The sequence below is a fragment of the Sparus aurata genome, chromosome 23 (assembly GCF_900880675.1).
Source record: "Sparus aurata chromosome 23, fSpaAur1.1, whole genome shotgun sequence".
In the NCBI taxonomy this organism is placed as follows: Eukaryota; Metazoa; Chordata; class Actinopteri; order Spariformes; family Sparidae; genus Sparus; species Sparus aurata.
The window spans coordinates 22,588,494-22,611,081 of NC_044209.1; the positions used below are offsets into that span (position 1 = coordinate 22,588,494).

Sequence of the window (22,588 nt, forward strand, 5' to 3'; positions counted from 1 at the left end):
CCTCAGATTTAACAGCATTTCTTCTTTGTATCCAGGTCATTCTGGTTCTCCTTCTAATGATACCTTTCTCTTCCTTGAAAGCATGTGTCTGTCTTCTCCAGTTGTCTGTCTCCCTCTGCTTCCTATTTATCCCCTGTCACTCATTTGTCCTCTCCCACCACACCCAAAGCTCACTTCTGATTCTTACTGAGCTGCTTTACGTCAACATGTCTGATTGCGACTCAATCTCTAGCAGTAGAGGCCAAAGCCGCATCCATGTGTCACGCCTTTGCTGTCTGTATTTGAGGATTTTGAGTCTGAATTTTCTCTCTCTACCAAATGACCAAAAAGTGAACAGCTTTCACTTTTAGAATGGAGAAAGAAAACAACATCCTCACATCGATCCATTTCGCACAGCTGATTGTCTCTTCTCCAACTATCATTATTTCTTTCCATCTTTTCCAACTCTGAGACCAATCATCTGCCTGGACACAAAGTCTACAACACCCAACACTCACAGAGTCCTGTCTCTTTAAAATACCAGGCGTCATAAATGCATGGAACAAATTGCTTTACCAAATTGCTGTGAATTGTGTGTCGATGCAATCGGTTTGTTCAGAGTGAGAGGGAGAAAGATGACTTGGAGGGGGGTGATGGCTGAGATTGCTTGTGGAGATTCTCTTTTCTGATAGAAAACAGTGAAACAGTAGCCTGAAAACATGACAAAGAACAACATGTGTATTTTTAGATATTCATTAAACTGTGCATTGTTCATGTCCGCCACCTGCACTTGTCATCAATAATGTTTAAAAAGCCTGTGTGTAACTCACTGGTGATACACATGCTTTCCACAGGTTAAAAATGTGTAGCAGTCTTGATAGTAGCTTCATTTAGTGCTTATTTTTAGCAGACGGGCGAACCCAGAGAGAGTCGAGCTTAGATCAGAGCTGGTGGGACGAGGGAGTAGGACGCGGTTTTCAGAAGCTTAAGTGCGAAATGAAGGGAGCTGAGCAGGATGTGGTGAAAACATAAAGAGTGTCAACAACAGAGTGTGTGTTGAAAGCAAATAGCTTCAGATCTGTTACCACACAGGACATTTTCGCATTTCATTCTAAATTTTATTACTGCTGTGGGCCCAATAAATAGATTCTAATTCTCTCTGTGCAGTGATTAAATGACACTCAACTTGATGCATTTTTGGCTACAGCAAAGCAACAAGAGATTAACAGAACAGCAACTCACCGTACTAAGGAGTGCAAGGGATCAATAACAACATTTTTTTCTTTTTTTTTTCAGCGGCAACAACCAAACAGAATGTTTGTTTACAGAAAGTTCCCGGTGAAAAACACTTGTGCCTTGCAGCTTACATACAATTTATTTCATATAATAACACTTTCACTAATGTTAGTCTTGAGACCTACAGAAAACTAGCAGTTACAGATGGTGCTGTTTGGTAGATTTGGTTCATCAAAGACGATAGCAAAGCAAGACATCAAGTGAGCACAGTAGCAATGTCAGGTCGGACCACCGTGTTTAACTGCGTACCTCCAAACTAAACAGTAATGGGTGAAAAAGACAACAGAAACAAAGAAGTGTGCAGATTTAAAATGTGTCCGCAAAGCAAATAAACTCCCAGCTTTCTGCCAGCAAGTGAATGTTGTTGTTAGCTTGACGTCATGGTGATTCTGTCTATAAACTGATTAATTGATTAGTTGGTCAGCAGAAAAAAAAACTATTACAATAAACAATTAACTGTTTGGGTCTACTTTCTGTTTTCGTGAACCAAATGGCTTTTGGGTTGTTGGTCGGACAAGACAAGACACCTGAAGGCCTCAACATGGCTCTAACAAAACTATAATGAACATTTCCCTATTTTTGAATATTTTATGTACCAAATGATTGATTGATCCAAAAAGTAATCTGCGGATGAATTCATAATACAAAAATCCTTAATTGTAGGTCTGCTATAATTTATCTCTTAATTTTTACATTTTCAGTCATTGAGAATCACATTTTAGATCTGGCTAGGCCAAAGAGGGGCCAATGGGCCAAAGGTGGATTAACATAAGGTTAAATCTTTTAAATTATGATTAAAAATATATAACATATTGCTTTTCGTGCCTTATAAGTGAGTTTTGATTGTAGTTAGCACCTACATTACTTCTAACAAATTGCTACAGAGCTGGGATTTGTATTTACAACAGTGGTGTTGCATTCAGAAACTGTGGGGGGACACCAAATCACTCAAAATGGCAATTTCTACATTACGTTGATTTAATATGTAAGAATTTATTATTTGCAATGGTCTCAGCACAGAAGACAGAGTGGCACTTTGCACAGGATGTCAGACAATCAAGAAAAACGTTGGATCCTTGGACCATTTAGCCACTTAACGATAAAATAACAGGTGGTTTAGCAGCATTACGCATTAAGCATTAAGTTTTAGTTTTGACCCTCAAAGGAAAAAGGTTTGAGAAACAAAAAACATCAGAATTTGTTTGTTTGATGTCTAACCTTTTCTTTATACAAAACATACCCACAATGTTTTTCAAACCACCTGAAAGTCCTGCAGAGTCTAAATCGCTGTGTGATAGATTTATGTGATAGGGCTCTAAATTCCATTTTGTATCCTGCTTGTTTGAGGTTAAAGTGCTTGTGGGACTGAGGGATAAATTGCTTAGCCTTCCTCATGGGTCAGAGCATATGGCTATTGATATTCAGTGACATTTCCACCCTGTCCAAATGATATTGTGAGAAGGGATTCAGGGAAGACTATATCGCAGATAAGCCCGGGGCTCTTCCCTCTCAAACACACATACACACATATCAATACGTTCTTCTTCCTGTTTAGATAGCATACCTCTGTGCCTCGCTCTGTGAGGTGTAATGCCACAGCAGTGATACATATTACAACGTCATGTGTAATAAATAGGCTCAAGCCTTGCAATTCAGCATGAGTGATATTCACTTTCAATGAGTCTTGATTCTGGCCTTCTCCACTATATACATTCCATATTTCCTCTCTGCAACCTGTGGATGAAACGCGTTCAGCAGGCCAGCCATGACTCAAGCCTCTGTGCTAATGTCAAAGCATTATTTCAGTGATGCCTCAGCGGCACGTCTGAAATGTCTTCTTAATGTCTTAGTCAGTCTGAGTAATACTTCAGTGAGGTCACATGGCTCCTAGCCATTAATGCTAGCTGACTGAGGTATCATAAATCCACAGAGAATCGTCTTCTGCAGATTAAATGGAGCTGAAGTTTAAGCTGTCGCCACCCATGACGCCTCTGCCACCGCAACCCTACCAAAGCACAACATCACACAACACACACACAAACGCACACAATGCCCGCAGAGTCAAGAGATACCAAGTGAGCTGGGTGTTGGATGAGCCAGAGGACCGAAGAGATAGACTGGTGATGCCTGAGGAGTCTGATGTGATCCAACAGCACAAACACACACAGACACAACCACAAACACACAATAGAAAGGAGAATAACAAAGACAGACAAACAGCACAGAGACACTTAGACACGCAGCACTGACCTTAAAGCTCCAGTAGTTGGGCTGTTGCTGGAGTTCATGAAGGACAAAAGAGGGATGGGAAGGAGACAAACAGAGAAAAGTTATACTTTAATAATGGCTGAAGTTTACTGACAAAAAGAAACCATTATTACAAAAATAATGTGGCAGAGAAAAACCTGAGCAGGAGACACAAAAACGCAATACATCCTCTGCAAAATACATTATCGGTCGCATTCCCTCAATCGTTTCTTTCCGACAGGCTATTTATGAAACTCATTAATATTGTTGACAGCTTCATCAAATGCGACTACCTATAAACCTCGATCATTAAATTTGTTCGGTGTTAATGCAGGGGGTGGCTGTGTTTTGCAGGTGCCAGATTACAGCGCACCTGAAACAAGATTGGGCTGTTGGCTGTAAATGGTGAAGGAAGGAAATGAAAAGAGTGAAATCGAATCAAACAGCAGCCTACTCTGTTGCTGCGACGTTGGCCTCACTCCCAGACTTTTCCACCACAGGCAAGCAAACCTGTCTCCTTCCCGCTCTTGATCCATCTGCTGTAACGTTTCTGTCTTAACCTCGCCACCTCACCTGCTTATTTCCACCAGCCGCCTGCTGTACCTTTCATCTGCCCATTTGCCCTTCCTGCTGCTCTGCCATGTAAGAAAAGGTGCTCGCATGTTGGTCGAGGCCTCGGGACGTGAGCTTTCCATTAAAACACAATTACCCCACAGTCAAAACGGGGCCATGCCACTGATGGCCCAGAAATACCTCAAAGTGACACAGAGAATTAAAAAAAGATTGTGCAGAGTTCATGAATTTTAATTCTAATCCAAACTCTTAGTCTAGTTCTTATTCTTATCTGCAGGCAATTTTCAGTCCATTCAGCCTCCCTTCTGCAGGACCCACATAACTCTCCCGGCACAGCGATGAAAAAAAGTGACAGGCAAATTTTGATTTATGATAGTTGGTGGTTTTTCATTAGAAGCCTTCCATTTTAATACTGTCTCAACAAAGGCTTAGATTATTTCAGTAAACAGGAGCATCAGAGGGAGCGCTTTCAACTGATTATTACCTTATTGTAATCTAATCTTTCACTTAATGTTCCCTCATTTTGCTCTGATGCCATTCTTGACAGTCTCTTTCACTTTGTGCCATTGTCTTGCTCTCTATTTCTTACTCTCTTATCTTTGTATTGTTGTGCCACTTCTCGCATGGCTTTGATACAATATTAAATGTTATAATTACGATAATCCAAAGTGTTATCTGACCAAGAAGACACAGAGCCTGCATTGACATGAATCCTAATATTCCACGAACAAATCAGAATAGCCCAATCAGAATTAAAACTCCTCGTGGAAACACCTCAATCAGAAGTGACTGATCTGATCTGATCCAATCATTCCCATCAGATCAAGATGGGTGGATTTGATAATACTAATAGGAAAATATTAATGCCTTATTCATCATGTAAATGTTAAATCTGGTCGTTTCTGTCTGGCTGGAATAAACAATTCTTGTTGTGCATGTTCTTGGGCCTATCATTAAGTGTTGGTGCTTACAGGAGGGAAAGAAACATGGCGGTAACAAAACAGATGTGTTTTGTGGCCATTAAAATATTTGATTGGGTGGTTGAAGGCTTGAAGCAAGATGGAGGACAGATGATTACAGGTGAGTGCTTTCAAAACTTAATAGTATACTGCATGTACTAGAGTACATGCACGTTTTTGGAAGTTAGTTTACAAGAAACCAATGGTGATTAAAAAAGGTGCAGACTATCTTTACAGCATACTGTTTTGCTGTTAGTACTGAAGTAATCAACAGTTAATTGACAAAAAGCAGTTGGGTATTAATTCAACCAATGCCTTTTTAGTATAAATACAGACTGTCTTGAGTATACTTTGTCACTTTGGCAGTATACACTGCATTCCCCAAATGTCCTTAAAATTAAACTCGATTTCCAAAAAGTTGGGACACTGTGTAAACAGAATTAAAAACAGCACGCAATATGCCGGTCTGCAACGTTCTTAAAACCTTCCAGTTAACACAAATGCGACTAGACGAGACTGTTTATCTTCTCGATAGCAATGACTCTCTGTACTTCAGTTCTAACTGCCAGCTTTTCAGGCTCTTTTACTGTCGGAAATCATTTGCAGCATCTTAAAATATGAATGAATATAGTCATAGTGAGTTACGTACAGTTACATTCCTAGTAATGATGAAAAGAGCGGAAACAAAAGGTCCCTGTAAAACGTGTGTGAGACTCAGAAAGTGAAAGCGAGTGAGCGGCAGAGAATAATAATGTTGAATGTGAGCGGAGCAGATGAAAAGCTGTGAAGTTGTCCATCTGAAACTCTGCGAGATGCTGATTGTCTGTTGAAACAGTGTCTTACAGTGTGACGTGTCTTACGTTTTGTTTTTAACTGTTTTACGCAGCATCCAAACTGTTTTCATACCTAGGTTGTAAGACTACTATGCAAAACCATGAATCAACAACATCCAGAAACGCCACTGACTCCTCTGGCCGCAAGCTCATTTGAGATGGACTTCAGTTAACATTTCTAAAAGTATTTTGAAATCATGAACATCATGCACTCTAGGCTAAAGAGGAAAAGGACTGTCCAGATGTTACCAGTGCGGAGTTCAAATGCCAGCAGCTGTGACGGTATGGGGATGTGTCAGTGTCCACAGCATGGTTAACGTGTACATCTGTGAAGGCACTATAATCCTAAAAGGTACATGCAGGTTTTGGAGCAACATATGCTGCTTTCAGATGACATCTCTTTCAGGGACCTCCCTGCTTACAATGGCAGGACACATTCTGCAAGTGTTACAGCAGCATGGCTTTGTAGTAAAAGAGTGTATGTACTAGACTCACGTGCGGGCAGTACAGAATTTTCTTTCACTGAATATACGTGGCGATTTATGAAGGGCACACTAGGACAATGGAGACGCTGGACTATAGAGCAAGTAAGGTCTTATATGACTTTCACAACTACTATTTTACATCAGTAGGTGGTTACGTTTTACGAAACTGTCCCACCATGTTTTGGGACTGGGGTTATAGTATAAGCAGAGTAATGGTATGAAAAGGGGAGACTGCATAGTTGTAGTACAATAATAATAGGGGTAAGACATAATAACAGATACATAATACAATCCATTAAAGCTCTAATGGGAAGCTGAATTAACACTTGTGTGAAATTAAGACCTGGTTCCCAAAAGTAGTAGCTATACCAACGCATTTCATTGTGTATTATTCATCCACTAAATAATGTTTGGCTGATGGGAAGGGGACTCATGCTCTTTATAATTCTAAATGTTAAAATCCTAGTGCATATATCTGGGAGCGCCTGGCCACGCCAGCACAGAGACAAGTGGGACACTCCAAATGATACAGAGCCTAATCTACACCCACGCTTCCTTTTCCCCTTAGCATATAAGTTTCTACCAATGTATGTCAGAGCAATTATTATTAAAGTCAAGTCTTTGATGTTACACTGAGGAGAATTTCTGTCTCCTAGTGAGTAATTCTGTTTTTTAAATTTCATTTATATATATATATATATATATATATATATATATATATATATATATATATATATATATATATATATATATATATATATATATATATATATATATATATATATATATATATATATATATATCTAAAGTTTGAAGGAATAAATTCTCCACTATGGGTTGAATATGGCTAAAAACATGGTTGTTTGTCTGAATCTGAATCTGAATCGATAAAACTCGACAGGTCATTGGCAAACTGGGTCACTTTCATGGAAAAGATAATACATGTTTTTTCTGGTTGGACTCATATTGGCCTTGACTACCTGATCATGTGTCAGTCATTCATTCAGAGGCCAGCCAGTGAAGCCTCGGCCTTGACAATCTGTTGAACTGACAGCGGCTCAGGGGCACCACTGGCGCATCCATAAATAATTGCTGTTCACTTGTTCTGAGAACCTTAATGATTTTATTTTCCCACAAAGCTTAACAACTCTGAGGGCTGTCTTTAATGGTGCAGAAGTGATCTGTGGTCGTGTGTGTCTGTCTCTGCCAGTGTTTCCCTCTTTGTTGCTTTAATGAGGCTTACTCATAGTTCTCAGGTAAAGTAAACACATTAATTCTACACCGCCTCGTGTTGTTTTAACCGTTGCTCTGCTTGCAGATACACTGACGCTGGACTTTGAGTTGAAAATGCTGCACAGAGCAGGTGAGAGAGCAAACCTGAGGGGGCTTGTTTAATAACAATTCCTCTCCCTGACAATCATCACTGCAATTAATGCATTTCTTCTGTGCAGCAATTACACTGGAGGCATCGTTTTACACTGTCAAATGTTCACAAACTTACTCATTCTGCCGTAATCCCAGATGACAGACAAAACTCTTGACTGAGGCTAAACTACTTAGCTCAAATGTTTAACCTCCTCTTGAGTTAAATGTGTTGTGAGCCCTTAGGAGACAGTGTTACTGATGTATGTTTGAGGTGTCAGATTAAACTTGGGGCTGAGGGGCTGAATGCATTGCTGACTGCTAAGTAAAGACACTCATGTATACATTTACACACAGATGTGGATGTGCACTGGCTGGAGTGGCCACGGAGCACCAAGTGAAGGACGTAGCCTCACAGAATGGAGCGCTGCATTACCTGACCCGCATGTAAAGCAGGCTGCACTTACACCACCCCTCCTCCACTCCTGTCTCTTTCCTCATGTCGTCATCCTCTCTGCACCCCCGCCCCCCATCTCAATCATTCTTACTCTTTCCCCCTCAATCCACACAGGTCTAGTTTTGTGCCTTAGCGTTACCGCAGCCTCTCTTTCTTTCTCTCTCTCTCCGTATTTGAATCACCTGCACCAGTCTCAACAGCAAACCAAACAGATGCACAAAAAGGCTCTGAGTGCATTTTACAGTATCGTCCACTCAGCCCTTGTCTAGCCTGCTGAGCATATGCTCACCGTCACCACAACAACCACAACAAACACAACAGGCGTGGAACCTAATCCCAGCTGGCACATCCTTATCCCACATATATACACACACACACACACACACACACACACACACACACACATCCCCACACACACACACACACATCCACACACACACACACACACACACACACACACACACACAAATCTCACTACAACAGCCTCCGGCTTCCAGTTTCAAGCTTCCAGTCCCATCTCACCTGCAGTGCACCTGTGCCTGTCCACCACTCCAGTCATCCCAGGCTGTCCGTCAGGTGCAACGAATCCTCATCGCGTTTTTGCCCGTCTCTCCCTCCCTCTGGTGCTCTAACCCTCCCTCCCTCTCCCTTACTCAATCTAGCTCTCTCTCGCTCTCTCTCGCTCTCTCTCTTGCTCTCCAGTAGCACATGCGGCGGAAACTCTTTATTTAATTCATTACAACACCAGCCGATTAACTCCTTCGCAGATGGGTGGCTGGCTCCTGCTGGTGCTGGCTAATTGAGCAGCGGGCTGCTTGACTGGCTGCTGCGCTCCTATCCAGCTCCTCCTCCACCCCTCCCTCCTTCCTTGCTGTCCACGCTCTGCACATCCACAAGATGACAAGGAATCCTGGGCTCTGCTACTTCCTCCCCTGTGCTGTGAAAATGCCCTGTCACTTCAGGATCTGTCCACTCTCCCAGCTGCTGCTTGAATGTTTTCTCTGCCCTCCACTCGCTCCTCTCTTGCCTCCGTCTTCATTATTGTACAATTCCTCCTTCTCTACAAAACCTGACCTTTGCAATGCGATATCCCCACTTGCCATTTATGGGAGAGGTTGCCACGGCAACTATGGACTCTACCTGTCTTTCACCCGCCCACCCTTGCTCACTCGCTCTCTCTCCCTTTTATTTTCTCCCCTCTCCACTGATGTGCGTCTCTGTCACGTCATTGCACTGAATTTACTCTTTTTTTCCCCCCCACAGCGGTAGCGCTCACACAAAGAGTGTGTTTGTGTACAGTACTGTATGTGCATGCGTGTGTGTGTGAGTGTTCTGAAAAGAACAAGGGAGAGATTTTGAGACAGTGAAACTGGTCAGAGCATAAACTACATTTGGAGGGAGAGAAGAATTGATATAAACAAGCAGAGCAGAAATATCACCCTCATGTGTTCAGAGGACTTCATTAGCATATGTGTTTTCAATATGTGTATGTGTGTGACTTTCTTTCCCCGTCTTCGTAAAGTTCTGCAGGCTCCAGCAGCAGAGAAATAAAGAAAAAACTTGGCTGTGGCAGTTTAATGACGACCTCTAATAACACAGATATAAAGACCACCTGGCTGCGGTTCATTACTTATTTTCTCTCCTTCAATTATTCTTAATGAGCACAACATGCAACGTGCTGCTTTCACTTGGCTCAATGTTATCTGACAGGACACCTATATTCTTTCACAATTCAATCTACGCCACCCAAACTATTGCGTGTATAGGTGATGGACCTTTCTGTCACCATACTGACAAGATGACAGTGTGATATTGACCACATTGATTGCTAAAAAAACACATACTGAGCACCAAATGAAGTGGCAAACACATCTCCAAACTGCAGCAAAGTGATAAAGACATCGGACATATTAAGCGTATGAATTAATAAATTAACCTTACTACAGTATAACATGACATTGGGTACCTGTACCTGCTCCCGCGCAGACCGCTCTGATGTTCCCCTCATGCTGGCGTGGGAGGGTGAGGGCGATGGCGGGGTGTGGTGCGGGCTGTGGTGTGGATGCTGCAGCTGCTGCTGCTGCTGCTGGTACTTGCTCTTCAGGTGATCCATGAAGGCATCCCTCTTGCGTTCCATGTCAGCCTTGTGCAGGTTGGTCAGGGCCTCCAGGCTCTGGGCCGCGCTGACAGTGTGACGGTGCTCCGACGTGTGCACCAGGCCCACATTGGAGAAGCGCCGGGCGCTGTTCCCCAGCGTCCGGTACTCCCGTGGATACTCCAGGTCATCTGTGGAGATCATGTGACTGCCACCACGCTCGGGATCTGAGGGTGGAGGACAGAGGAGGGGGAAATGTGGATAAAGGAGAGGAAGAAGAGAAGGGAAGGGAAGGAGGAATGGAGAGGAAAGTGTGCAGAATAAGAGGTGAATCACCACACACACACAAGCATGCAGAGATTATAGGGCGAAGATGTACATACACACAGAGCAGGCACACACAGGTGGAAACAAATGGAGCAGGGAGAAGAAGAGTATAAAAAATAAGGCGGAGAGAGGACAGGGGAGAGAGAGAGGGAGAGAGAAAGAGAGAGAGAGGAAGAGAGGAGAGAGCAAAAGAAATGGGATGGGATGTTAGACTATTTGCCACCAGGACGGAGCGGTTCCCTGCAGAATTATTGATTTCAAGTTCTGAAGGGAAGAAAAATGAGAAAAGTAAAATGCTTCTGCAATAGATCAAAGGAAGAGGCTCAAACTGAATTTGTTTTGCTGGATATTCCATTGTGATATGCCTGCTTGTCATCTTAAGTAGCTTTCATTGTTTTTTAGGAAAAGGAGAAAAACAAAAACACTGAAAACTGAGTTGATTGAAAGTCAGATGGGAACACAAAGAAGCACTTCTTTCATAACTGTCCTTGTTCTCGCCCTTTCTCACCAACTCCTGCCCATCTATCTGAGCTTTCCCTCTGTCCCTCGACTCCCTCTGCCACTTTCTCTACTGTCTCCTGTCTGGAGGTTACCAATTCTGCTGTCCGTTTTTAAGGAGGCGCATCACTCTGACAGCCCTTTGCCTTTTATCAGAGCTCTAACTGACAGACAACACAGCCCGAGGTAGAAGGCACGCAGGAAGGGAAGGGAGACAGCTGGGAGGAGACGGTATGGTTACACAAAAATAAAATAAAAAATGTGACTGGAAAAACTTAAAGTGTGATTAAAGAGCAGGGAGCCTTTTGCCCGGAGAGTTACCTTGCTTAGGAAAACAGGCCCCAGCGTTGGCTAGAAGAGAAACATGCCAAGGGTTAATTTGTGTGTTTGTGCACAGATGTGCAAGCAAACACAACACAACATCGTCACATGACCACCAGAAATGAGCTATTGTGAAACAATAGCGCTTTCTGTGAATTACAATTACCTAATGCATAATATATGCATTATAATGTATTCATAAGGGTTAACATACGGAGGAATGGTCTGCTATGAATACTAAGAGTGACTTTGAATAAAGTGCAGAGTGGTAAATTAATATTTCATGCATTTTTACACAGAAGTAGCCCATGGATTATACTCCTTAAAATCACAAGACATTTCTTCATATTTGACAAAACAGCAAGTTAAGCAAGTATAAACTTCAGACTATAATAATAATGTCAGAGATGGATAATGAAAAAACAACACAGGTTAAACTAATGGCACAAAAAGTGCTGAGGCTCAATAGGGCTGAATGAAAAGCACCATCTGTACATTAAAGGCTCATCAGCAGCATTAGGATGACTGAGCGGGGGAACTGCAGAGGGAGGCACCTCGGGGCAGGAGCAACAAATGGACTGTTAATGAACGCAGAGGAAGACGAGAGGAAGCTGGCCAGATGGAGGCCTGTCAGAGCTGCAACGCTCTCCAGTGGTCAAACTTAACAGAGATGAAGCCTGTTAGGGGCAGCAGGTCCGCGATTATTTTAAATGCGGCTGCAATCAAACTGTGCGCTTGTTGTAAACCCATTTCTAACTCAATTCATTCCGGGAGAGATATCGCACTTGAGTGTGATCTGCTGTTGAACACCATGCCCTTACATCCACCACATTATGAAGTGCTGATAAACTGCACAGGGGTGAGCCGAAATGGACTGACCTCCTGGCTAATAGCATTAGCATTGAGCTCTACGCCGCACACGAAGGCCGCCGGCCATATTCATCTGGTCGCCTCGCAGCCTCCCAGATCTCTGGTTTACACTTCATTAGGCTGGAGCTTATTGTGCATCAGCTAACAAGGACCTGACTCAAGGGCCCCATTACAATGGCTGGCAAAGCTGAGCATATGTACTATGGCTTATTATTGTGACTGAGCATCCACGACGACAGTGAAAAGCTGAGTAGGCTATGCTGCCTCTAGACAAACATAAGGCTGCAAAGAGAGTGAAAAAACACATCAACAAAACAATATTGGTAACATTTATAGCTATCAATTTCATAAAGTTGTAGTCCTAACTGCCAACAGAAATGAAATCTTTGCATCTCTTTATGCTACTGGTTTGGAATGAAGCCCAAAAACTTTGCAAACTGAATTTTTTTGGATATATTTTCCAAAGCTGTACAGGCTATACAAAGCCATCATCTTGAACGCAGCGGGAGTAAAAGTTGTGTGGGTAGGAGAGTAAGAATAGAAAATGGGAACAGGTTATTCATCTTTACTTTCGTCACTCACAGCCAATGTGTTTCCACATAAGCTGGCAGACAATAACCCTGACAGCCAAAACAATCTGTGCAAGCCCACGCAACGCCAGCATCATTTAAACCTACATAAAAGAGCCTTGATGGGGTGGGTTTCTGCTCAACACTTTATCACAAGGACGCAGTGTGTCTGTCAGCAAGTCTGGGTGTGCAGCAAACCAAATTGCGACTGCAACAACTGAGTGCCTCCAGGAAAAAAGGTGCAGCGTGTTGGTCAACAAAATAATAGAGGATCTGAATGACAACGGGTGCCCACAATCAGAGGGGATAACATCTGTGAGTCTGGCCAATGAGGCTTGGGCTGCACTGCTAAGATAGAGAGCACAGTCAAGAGCATTAACCTGCCTAAATAAAAAAAGAGCCCGCTGCGGTGGCCACTGAGAGATAAGACAAGACAAACAGGCAGGGAGAAATCACCTGCGCAGAGAAAAAGATACTGCGAGGCAAAACAAACAACTTCTAACGACTAATACTGTCTGATTGAGCAGTCCAAATTTGGTCTGTTTGTGAGTTTCTGCAAAATAGATTAACCCCTCAATCCTCTTTCCATCAGCAGAGGTGATCACAGATTGATGTTCTGATTATGTTTTTTCATATATTGTAATTAACAATCATCAACATCCATCCTGCAGCTATATCGTCAACTTTTCACTTTTGAGTCACCAGTTTTCACCGCCTTCAGTAGGTTATTTATACAAGTAGGGAAATTCAGTCCGTGACATGAGGTATTTGCCAATCCACCCACAACAACCATCAACACACATACATTTTCATATTCTGTATCGTAACAGCCAAATCCTGGACCGCATACTTCCAGAAGGAAAGGTGTTTTTTTTTTTTTCTCCCTCTAGTCACCTGTCGAACTGGACTTTCAACTCAGGAAGAGGAGCTGCTGCTCATCATATGCATGAACATATGGTATGGAGAATCAAGGGGTGAGAAGGAAAAGTGGATTGGGTGTGCTTTGATGGATTTGGAGAGAGGCAGGCAGTGTACGATTATATTTTGGGCATGTTAAACAAGTGGGTGAGAGGGAATGGAGGGTTTAAAGAGAAGCTTCAGGTTTTACAGAATGATAAGAAAGCTGCAGACTGCACATAGGCAAACAGCACTCTAATAGCTAAATCAAAATGCACAGGAACTTCCAACATTTTGACTTAATACTTATTGTCACATGTACATCTTGAGGCAACATGAGTCACTCCTGTAGCCATGGTGTATTAGACTAGGTACACAAATATTTGGAAGGATGTAAATAAGCATATATTTTCTGTTGTGACATAAAAAAGTAAAGCAGCAATAAAACACCATTGTGAAAAATATATTTTGTAGTGTCCGAAATTTCCCACACTATCGATACGCCACTGCCAGCTGCAGCAGCTTCTCATTCTTTCTTCTCTCTAACACCAAGTTAAAACAGGCATTCCTCAGACTATGGTCAGAAATAAATCAACCTTGATGGTGTACAAAAGTTCCAGTATGTAGATTTTGGAACAAAAATTAAAACTCAGAAATGTATTGTTTACAATATTAATAAAGTAGTAATATAAACGCAGAAATTAATTACTTGATGAATTTCATAATTTCATGATGAGTACATACAGAATGCCTTATTCCATTTAACTTTTATTGTTGTGGCGATTTTCCATGTGGTATCAAACAAGGTAACAACAATCAATATATTTTTTGTATTATATCGAATTTAGTGTTATGAGCCAAGAAGTTTCCAGATTCCTCGTCCATCAAACAACTATCTCTAATATCTATAAAAACTGGGAAAAGTTTCTCAGACACACACAGATTGTTAATGAGAATTTTGTGGCTTCAGAATATTAATGATTTGTGTTCTATTTAAAACTGAGACTGCCTCAGCTGTTTAACACAAAGGTTCTTCTAGAGCTGCGATTATAATTGTCAACTGTTCACAGTTCGACATCGTGGAAAAGAAGTGGCATTAGTGTATTAATAACCAAGCGGGTAATAAATCTGAAAAATATACCACCAGTTTAAAGAAGTCCCTGATACAGAACTCGCTGTACAGAACATTGTGTCAAAACAAATATGAAGTGTTTGAACTTCAGACAATTTTAATGATCTCATTTTATCAGACCAAATTTGTTTTAATGAATGTGCGGAAGCACGCCACCAAAGTCCTTAAGAAAGGCAATCTTTTATAAGTGTGTAAATTATTTGCTTAACAATGTCAATATATTAATGTTTTCTTCTCTTCTTTTAATTTACTGTGGTCTGTGTATCATAACTCTTTCAGAGGTGCACGTCTGTGTTTGCTTACATGTACGCTGAGGATTTATGAGTAAAATACAAACGTATGCATTAGTTTAGAGGTCAAATACGGGCAACACAGGTGGTCATTGCATTAAGCTTCTCTGTGTAGTTCTATTCTCTTGCTTTTTACTGAATATTTTATCATTTATTGATTATATATTTTCTTTTCTTTGGTCTGTCACGTCATTCAAATCACATTACAGTGCAGCTGCTTTTAATATTTCACTGTTTATTGCAATTAAACCAAGCATTCAATCATCTATCCTTCTAATTAGTTCTCTGTGCTGTTATATATTTCGTTTTTTCTCTGCAGATGAATTATGCCTCTGACTCTCTTTTACTCTTCCATGTTGAATTGTGTTATTAAAAAGGGAGCCAGTTTTTGTAATAGTGCGGTGTCCTCCCTAGAAGGTCTGTCGTTATGCAGATGGTTGGGGAAGCCAAGGCGAAACTCTTCCCTCTGATACACAGCCTAATTTACTGCAAGCATGGCAGGGCTCATTGTGGGATGCCGGCTGTGACAGCACAAGAAGGATATACCAGCTGAATATTAACTGTAGAGGAAGGACATAAGAGGCAAAATCGAGTGGAAGTAGGTGAAAACAGCAAATCCAGCACTAGCCTATTAAGGCTTGAGGCAACAGGAAATAAGCCAATCAGCAATGCCTAAAGCTGTTAGTAATGTAACTCTGTACGGTCCAGTGGGAACAGTTAAAACAAATACCTAGAAGGAGAGAGAGACGCATGGTTGGATTAAATATAACCTTCAGAATAACCACAAATCCGGCCTCTTTTTAGCCTGCAGGTCACAACTCAAGAACCAACTAGGGGGCTGCAGTTGTATTAAACCTTAAAATGACAGTTTCACAGCCATATGAGGACAGTTACAAAGCCTGGGAGGTTACCAGGCTGAAACCAGCTCGTGTGCTGCCTGATCACTCTCTATGACATCCCTGTTACATTACTAATCCAGCAAAAGGAACAATTGAATGGCAAGTGACTCTCATCTTTTTCACTGCAAGCTGTCCAACAAACCTTGAAATGTACTGCCACTGATGTATTAAGACAGACATTTGGATTTCAATGAATAGCTAGAAAAAGAGGAACTGTGAACTTCAAACATAAACTTTACGTTTCCATCTCTATTATCTCCCTTTTTCAGTGTTGCTCCTTTCTTAAAATGACACGGCTGCGAGTATATGGAAACAAAACCCAGCAGGCATGTGCACTTCACTTTTTTTCTCTCCATTAAGATAATCTCTGAAAGCTCTAAGGCACTGCTGTGCAAGGAGAACGGAGTTAAAAAGGGTAAAATTGACGTCCAGGCAGCGAGAGCAAGCCATCAGAAGGAGGTCAGCCTGCATGCCTGTGCTGCTGGATGTAGTAAGAGGCTGAGACACAGGCTGCCTTGCATAAAACTGACAGAGACAATATATCTGTTGCTCTGCATAAGGTGACGGGAAGCCCTCTTGTTCATTAAACCACACACAATAAGAAGTGACACGCCCATCGTATCACCTTATGCCCTCCTCTGTCTATCCATCATCTGCCATTCGCCCACCCACCTCCAAACTTAGTTTCCCTGGGCAACGCTGGGGAATACAGAGGAGGCAGCCAAGTTAAAATTGCAGCAGTTATATGGATCCAGCAAAGCACTTGTTAATCCACAATGGCACACACTCAGACAATTAGAGCATGCTACAGCTCCCAGCAACATCTCTGGGGCCGTCTGTAGATGAAAACAACAAATGTGTTGTGTACTCAACTGGAGGATAAATTCAAGAGATGATATATAAATGTGACAGACAGAGAGGGAGAGGGAAAGGAACAGGTGGAGGTAGCATACATAATGCACCTCTTTGTTTCGCCTGTCATTTTGGTAAAAGCTGCCTGTCTTTTCCTTGAACAACAGCAGGCGTGCAGCATGTGAGAGAGCCTCTTAATCACAGCCTGTTGTTGAACCAGGTCAGTTAGCACATGACTGCCACTGGGTGTGAAGAATAAAACTCTTCAGCCACACCTCATTACATCAGTGCAGCTCAGTTTACCTCACTGGGGAGGCAAATGCTACCTTCAGTAAGATGCTACATGAAGACAGGCAGAGGTAATGGAGTTTAAGTGATGGTAGATGGAAATAAGATGTTTGGTGCGAATAGAGACTCGATCCCTGACTGTGTACAGAGCGCCTTCAAAGAGTTGTTTCTCCTCTGAAAGCACATAGCCTAGACCTCTGATCTCAACAGGGCACAACACAGACTGGAAGTCACAGGTGGAGGATGCTTCAGTCAAAGACCTGAATAGCGCTGCATGGAGGCAAGCAGTGCAGCATAGATCACCCTTCAGCTGTGGTTCATAGGGTAGTCACAACAAATTACACATACTTAAAGTCATTGTTGTTGCTATTTCATGTGATTTTTAGAAGTCTGCACACATAAATACCGTAATAAATAATAAATACTATATCTCACAGGTTTCAAGATTCTCAAAGTACATTTTTACACCTAACAACAATGACTGGAAATCAGTGGCTACCATGAAGAAATGAAAACTAATTATGGAATATAGTCAGCAGTAAACAATTTATACATGATGCTAACCAGGGCAAAAACATCAGTATAGTGGTTTAGATCTGAGCCAGTAAGTAGTGGAGAATATTGTCGACTATTTTGATGACCAATTTATCTTTTCAGTGTTTTTTAAAGGAATTTCTTGGTTCCAGCTTCTTAAATGTAAACATTGGCTGCTTTTCTTTGTCATTCTAAATGAGGAGTCTTTTGAGATGGGATAATATAAAACTTTCATGTCACTACCATCCTGGCCAAAATAATAGCTACTCACGATATGATCTCGATAATCATAAAAATATACTTAACACTCGTATATTGTCCTATCTTCTGGTTCTACACTGTAAGTTGGACAAAAGAAGCATGTTTATACTTGACAGACAAAAAGACAACATTCATTAACAACGATTAATCTAAATGTTGTTAGAATTATAGCCCAGGACCTAAGAGCCAAAGTGGCGGGGGAGGTTAGACGCTGTGAGTCTGAATGACAGAGGCAGCAGTTTCCAGGCCTGAGTCATCATAACATCATGACAAGGCTGTTGCCAACAATATAGCCACATACAGGCAGTGTAATAAGCTTGGCACACTGCCACGTGTTCATGAACGTACACCGTTAACACACACAATTTCATACACACACAGAACTTGGCACAGATGGAGGGTCGTTTAGAAATGCGCAGACCTGTCAAGTATTTCCTGAACTACTTGCGTATGTACATGCTAAATGACCGTCCATTATTGTTATTGTAAATGTGATACCTTATTGATCACTGCTGGGAAGGACTCTTCCTGCCTTACCCTCAGTGTACCGTGTCTGTTACAGAACAGCCTCCAGTGCTGGTAAGTTATTAAAATCAACTAGGAAGATTCAGCTCCAGGTCAGCCAATTAAAGGGTCATTATCATCACTCTAGACAACTGTCATTTTGTCTGCAGTGGTACTTTAACAGAGGGAAACGCATCAAGGCTGAAGAAACAGCAGCAGGAGGGCAACTGTGCGGCTCACACCTGGTTTGACAGATGAGACGCTGCATCTATTCATCTTTACCTGACTTCACCTTCTGTTAACTTTAAATCCACAGCTGCAACTTTAAACCCAAAGCAGACTTGCTGCCTTTTAACAACCCACCCAAAGATTCACAGCGAGACTCAGAAACAACAGCAAACAGAAAAATATCTATCTGCACGTTAAATTCATCCTGTAGCTGTCAGAGATGGAGGTGCTTCTTTAGTATGAGAGAGGTAGCCAGTGTGCTTTCAAGCTAATCTCAATGGATTCAGCAGAGCAGCACGACACAGCGCACTGCTGAGCCGGTGAGCCAAGTGATGAAAGGAGCAACAAAACAAAGCATAAAATACTGATTTCGCAGTCGGGCAACACGTAGCCTGTGGTACCATCCAACTGATTTCTCTCGTCCTCGCAAAATGAGCACACTAAACACTTAAACTGTGTTTTATAGATAGAAACTTTCTTTTAGACATTTCTCTAGATTTGAAACAATCTGGTAGGTTGGTTTCTCATTAGGATTACAGAAAAACTACAAAAAAAAATGTCCACCAAGATGAGTCTTGGTCCAGAATAGACGCCAGTTTACTTTCGGTGCAGATCCGGATAAAGGGATGCTCATAGATGTGATAAATGTTTAGAGTGATACAGGGCTATCAAGTTTGATATTACATTAGTTGAGTCTTGGCGGAGGTATGTGTTCTACTGAGTGCCATTCTAGTTAGTTCTGTATTTTCTCCAAGCAGTACATTTTCCCCATTCAGTACAAAAATATCAATCTATTCCGACCAAACAAAACACAAAACAAACCCAACAAGCAGCTTGTTCATTATAATCAAATAATTACTGCAGATGTGCGGACAAGTTGATGTAGATGAAGAAAGAAAGAGACTTCAGGAGAGAGAGAGAAAGGACAGGGATGAAAAATCCAGACTCTCCCGAGGGGTTGACTGTGACTGTTTATCATGCAAACAGGCCAATTCTGGCTGAGGCAGGTGGATGAAAACACTCGTCCAATCAGAATCCGCCAGCTGTTCCTTTATCTTGCTTGCACATCGGCACATATCTCCCCCCGAGCGCACATGAACTAAACAGAAAGCCCTGACACTTGAAAGGAAAGATGCACACACATTAAAGACAGTCTAGCTACAATACTGCAGCGCCTGACCTGACAAACAGAGGGAGCCACAGCTGATCAAAAAAAAAAAAGTGGGCAGGAAAACACTCAGGTGGAGGTCACTGGTAATAGCGATACCCCTGCTATGGCTGCCAAGGACTCTATATTAAATCACTCAGGTGTAATAGGTCATTATCTGTCCCATAGGCCCTATCATATTAACAACACAGACACACACACGCAGTCACACACAGTCACACACACATCCAGATGCATGTCGGCACATTAAATCCTGCAGAGCAATCACTAACTGGAATATGACTGATGGGGTGAAATTTGGTCGAGCAGCTTAAGCGGCAAAGGAAATCTTAGGACGTAAACGGAAGATTTAAGAAGCCTTCTCTATCTGAGCTGATACGCAGAGTGTCTGCATATTCATGAGATGAGCAGGGTTATTATGAAGGAGGGGGCAACACCAGAGGATGAAGGCACTCAGGGAGTTATAAATCTCTTCCCTAATGTGTTTCTCCTTTGTGTGTACAGTAGGACTGTGCCGCAGTGTCTCGCCTGAAACACATACTCTATTGGTGTTGTAAAAAATAATGTAAAAGTGATTAAAACACACACTTAAAGCTCCTCTAATCTATATGTTTTATATTAACGATTAATTCAATAATTAGCCTACATAAAAGGGGAAAGTGAGGAACTGCCTGAGAATTACCACACAACACTGCAGCTCTGTTAAGCCTATTACACATTTTTAGTTCTTCATTTTAGTTTTACAGCCAACAACTTTTACACGTTAGGCATTTGTAGCAGTTCCTCACACAGAGATGTGTAATCGCAAGCAGGATTCAGGCGACACGTACTCGGGTATTTATGGAAACAAGGGGTTTTTTTGGCCTTTATTGATAGTACAGCTGAAGATATTACAGGAAACAGGGGGAGAGAGAGGGGGAGTGACACGCAGCAAAGGGACCCAGGCAGGGAATCGAATCCGGGTCTGCTGCAGAGCCTCAGCACATGGGACACGCGCTCTACCAACTGAGCCAAACGGCGCCCTGGAAACAAGGTTTTTAAAAAAAAACAACAAACTCCGGACAGATTTTTGCATAGTTTCAGATGTAACCTCCGTTCATACTAACAGACTTGGAAATGCATATCACACGGCCATTCATACACATTGGACATGCATGTGCCGTTGTAAATAGGAAGCAGATTGAATTTCTCTTTGCCATCACTGTATTATCAATGTTTGTTTGTGTCAGTATAAATGTAAACAACACAACATCAATTCTGTCAACATACAAACACAAATACGCCAATATCATAAGGCAATAATAGCAGTGATGCTACACTCACTGATAAGACTCAATTAATGGGCATCTGCATCATCGTTTCCAGAAATCTCTGCTTCCCTTTCATCCAGATGTAAACAAAACAAAACAACATAGTTATTTGGATATATTCACCCTGGAGGAATTTCACAAAGGAGTTTGTTGAGAGTTTAAAGCAGAATTAGGTAATAGGTTATCCGCGGCAGAGGGCTAACTAAGCAGGCAAGGGGTGGAACTAGTTGTCGTCAGGAGGAACAGGCAGGCAAGGCACAGGAAGGAAAATTGAGGTGCTAGAGCTGCAAGAATTTCCAAGGGTTCGACTAGAAAAAGTATAATTGAGTACACAAGACACATCCATCTACACCGACACAACAATAGCAGCACCCATGGGAAGGCAGGAGGATGTATTTGAGAACTGCAGTATTTGTATAGGCTAGTGAATGGAATGTTTCTACATGTTTTCAAGTATAGAAGTGCTGTTAAGTAATATGTATAATGGCGCTGGCTCTGTTCTACTTAGTTTATAATGAAAGGAGGCTGCAATGCTGAGGTCTCAAATGTGTATTCACTTTGACATCTTGCACCTGGAACGCTTGGAGGTCGAAAGTAAAAAGTTTCACCTTGGAAATTCTGACCTCAGATGTATTCTGAAATGCAGCATAAGACTGGGCACTATGCTAACTGGTATGTGAGGGCTAGTATATAGTCAGGGCTGATAATGAGGAAAAGGGGAACAGGTGTGTTGGTGGGGAAGGGGATCAGGTGACTGAGATTTGTGGGAAAGCAACAACAGGGCAGGTGGGGAACAGCCAGTATCTGAAATGAATGGAAAAACTGGATAAAGAGAAAAAAAAACAACAGAATTTGCCATTGTGACAACATATGAACTTTTAAAAAGGTAATGTCAGGGTTGTACTTCAGTTAGCACAAGTTATTTTAAGGCTGGGAAAAAGAATGTAAAAAAAAAGAGCAGCTATGAAAATGTTTTATAAAGAAGGAAGTGTAAACGACTTCATGTTTGTTAGACCTTGAGGATCCACACAATGAGGTCTGGTGAGTAAAACTAAACACAGAAAGAAATCAGCCCACCACCACAAGATGGCAACTTCAAGTAAAACCAAATACACGTTGCTGCTAATATCACCCACCAACCACACAGTTTCTGTTTACAAAATAAATATAAAAAACTGCAATGAAACAAAAGAAAAATTCGTTACCAACAGGAATGCTTGAGCATAGTACAAATTTTGACACATATTTACGTATAGTAGGAAAGTATTTCTTGTTACTGTACATCACCGACTGCAGGTTCATTAGGCTAGCACTGGACAGGTCAAAAACTCTCTGGTTCCTGCCTCTGGAGGGC

The 22,588-nt window shown here is 41.8% G+C and overlaps 1 protein-coding gene across 6 annotated transcripts in view; it reads right to left on the minus strand.

Moving 5' to 3' along the window:
* The window catches only part of srcin1a (SRC kinase signaling inhibitor 1a), a 117,641-nt gene that overhangs the window by 40,564 nt on the left and 54,489 nt on the right, over positions 1-22,588 (minus strand). For 2 of the 6 annotated variants that reach the window (XM_030406522.1, XM_030406526.1), the window contains exons 2-4: positions 11,433-11,462; positions 10,158-10,513; positions 3,526-3,552 (exon numbers count right to left, since the gene is read on the minus strand). In XM_030406522.1, coding sequence (XP_030262382.1) covers positions 3,526-3,552; positions 10,158-10,513; positions 11,433-11,462 — 413 coding nt within the window. The other 4 variants (XM_030406521.1, XM_030406527.1, XM_030406523.1 and 1 more) reach the window with 3 other exon arrangements.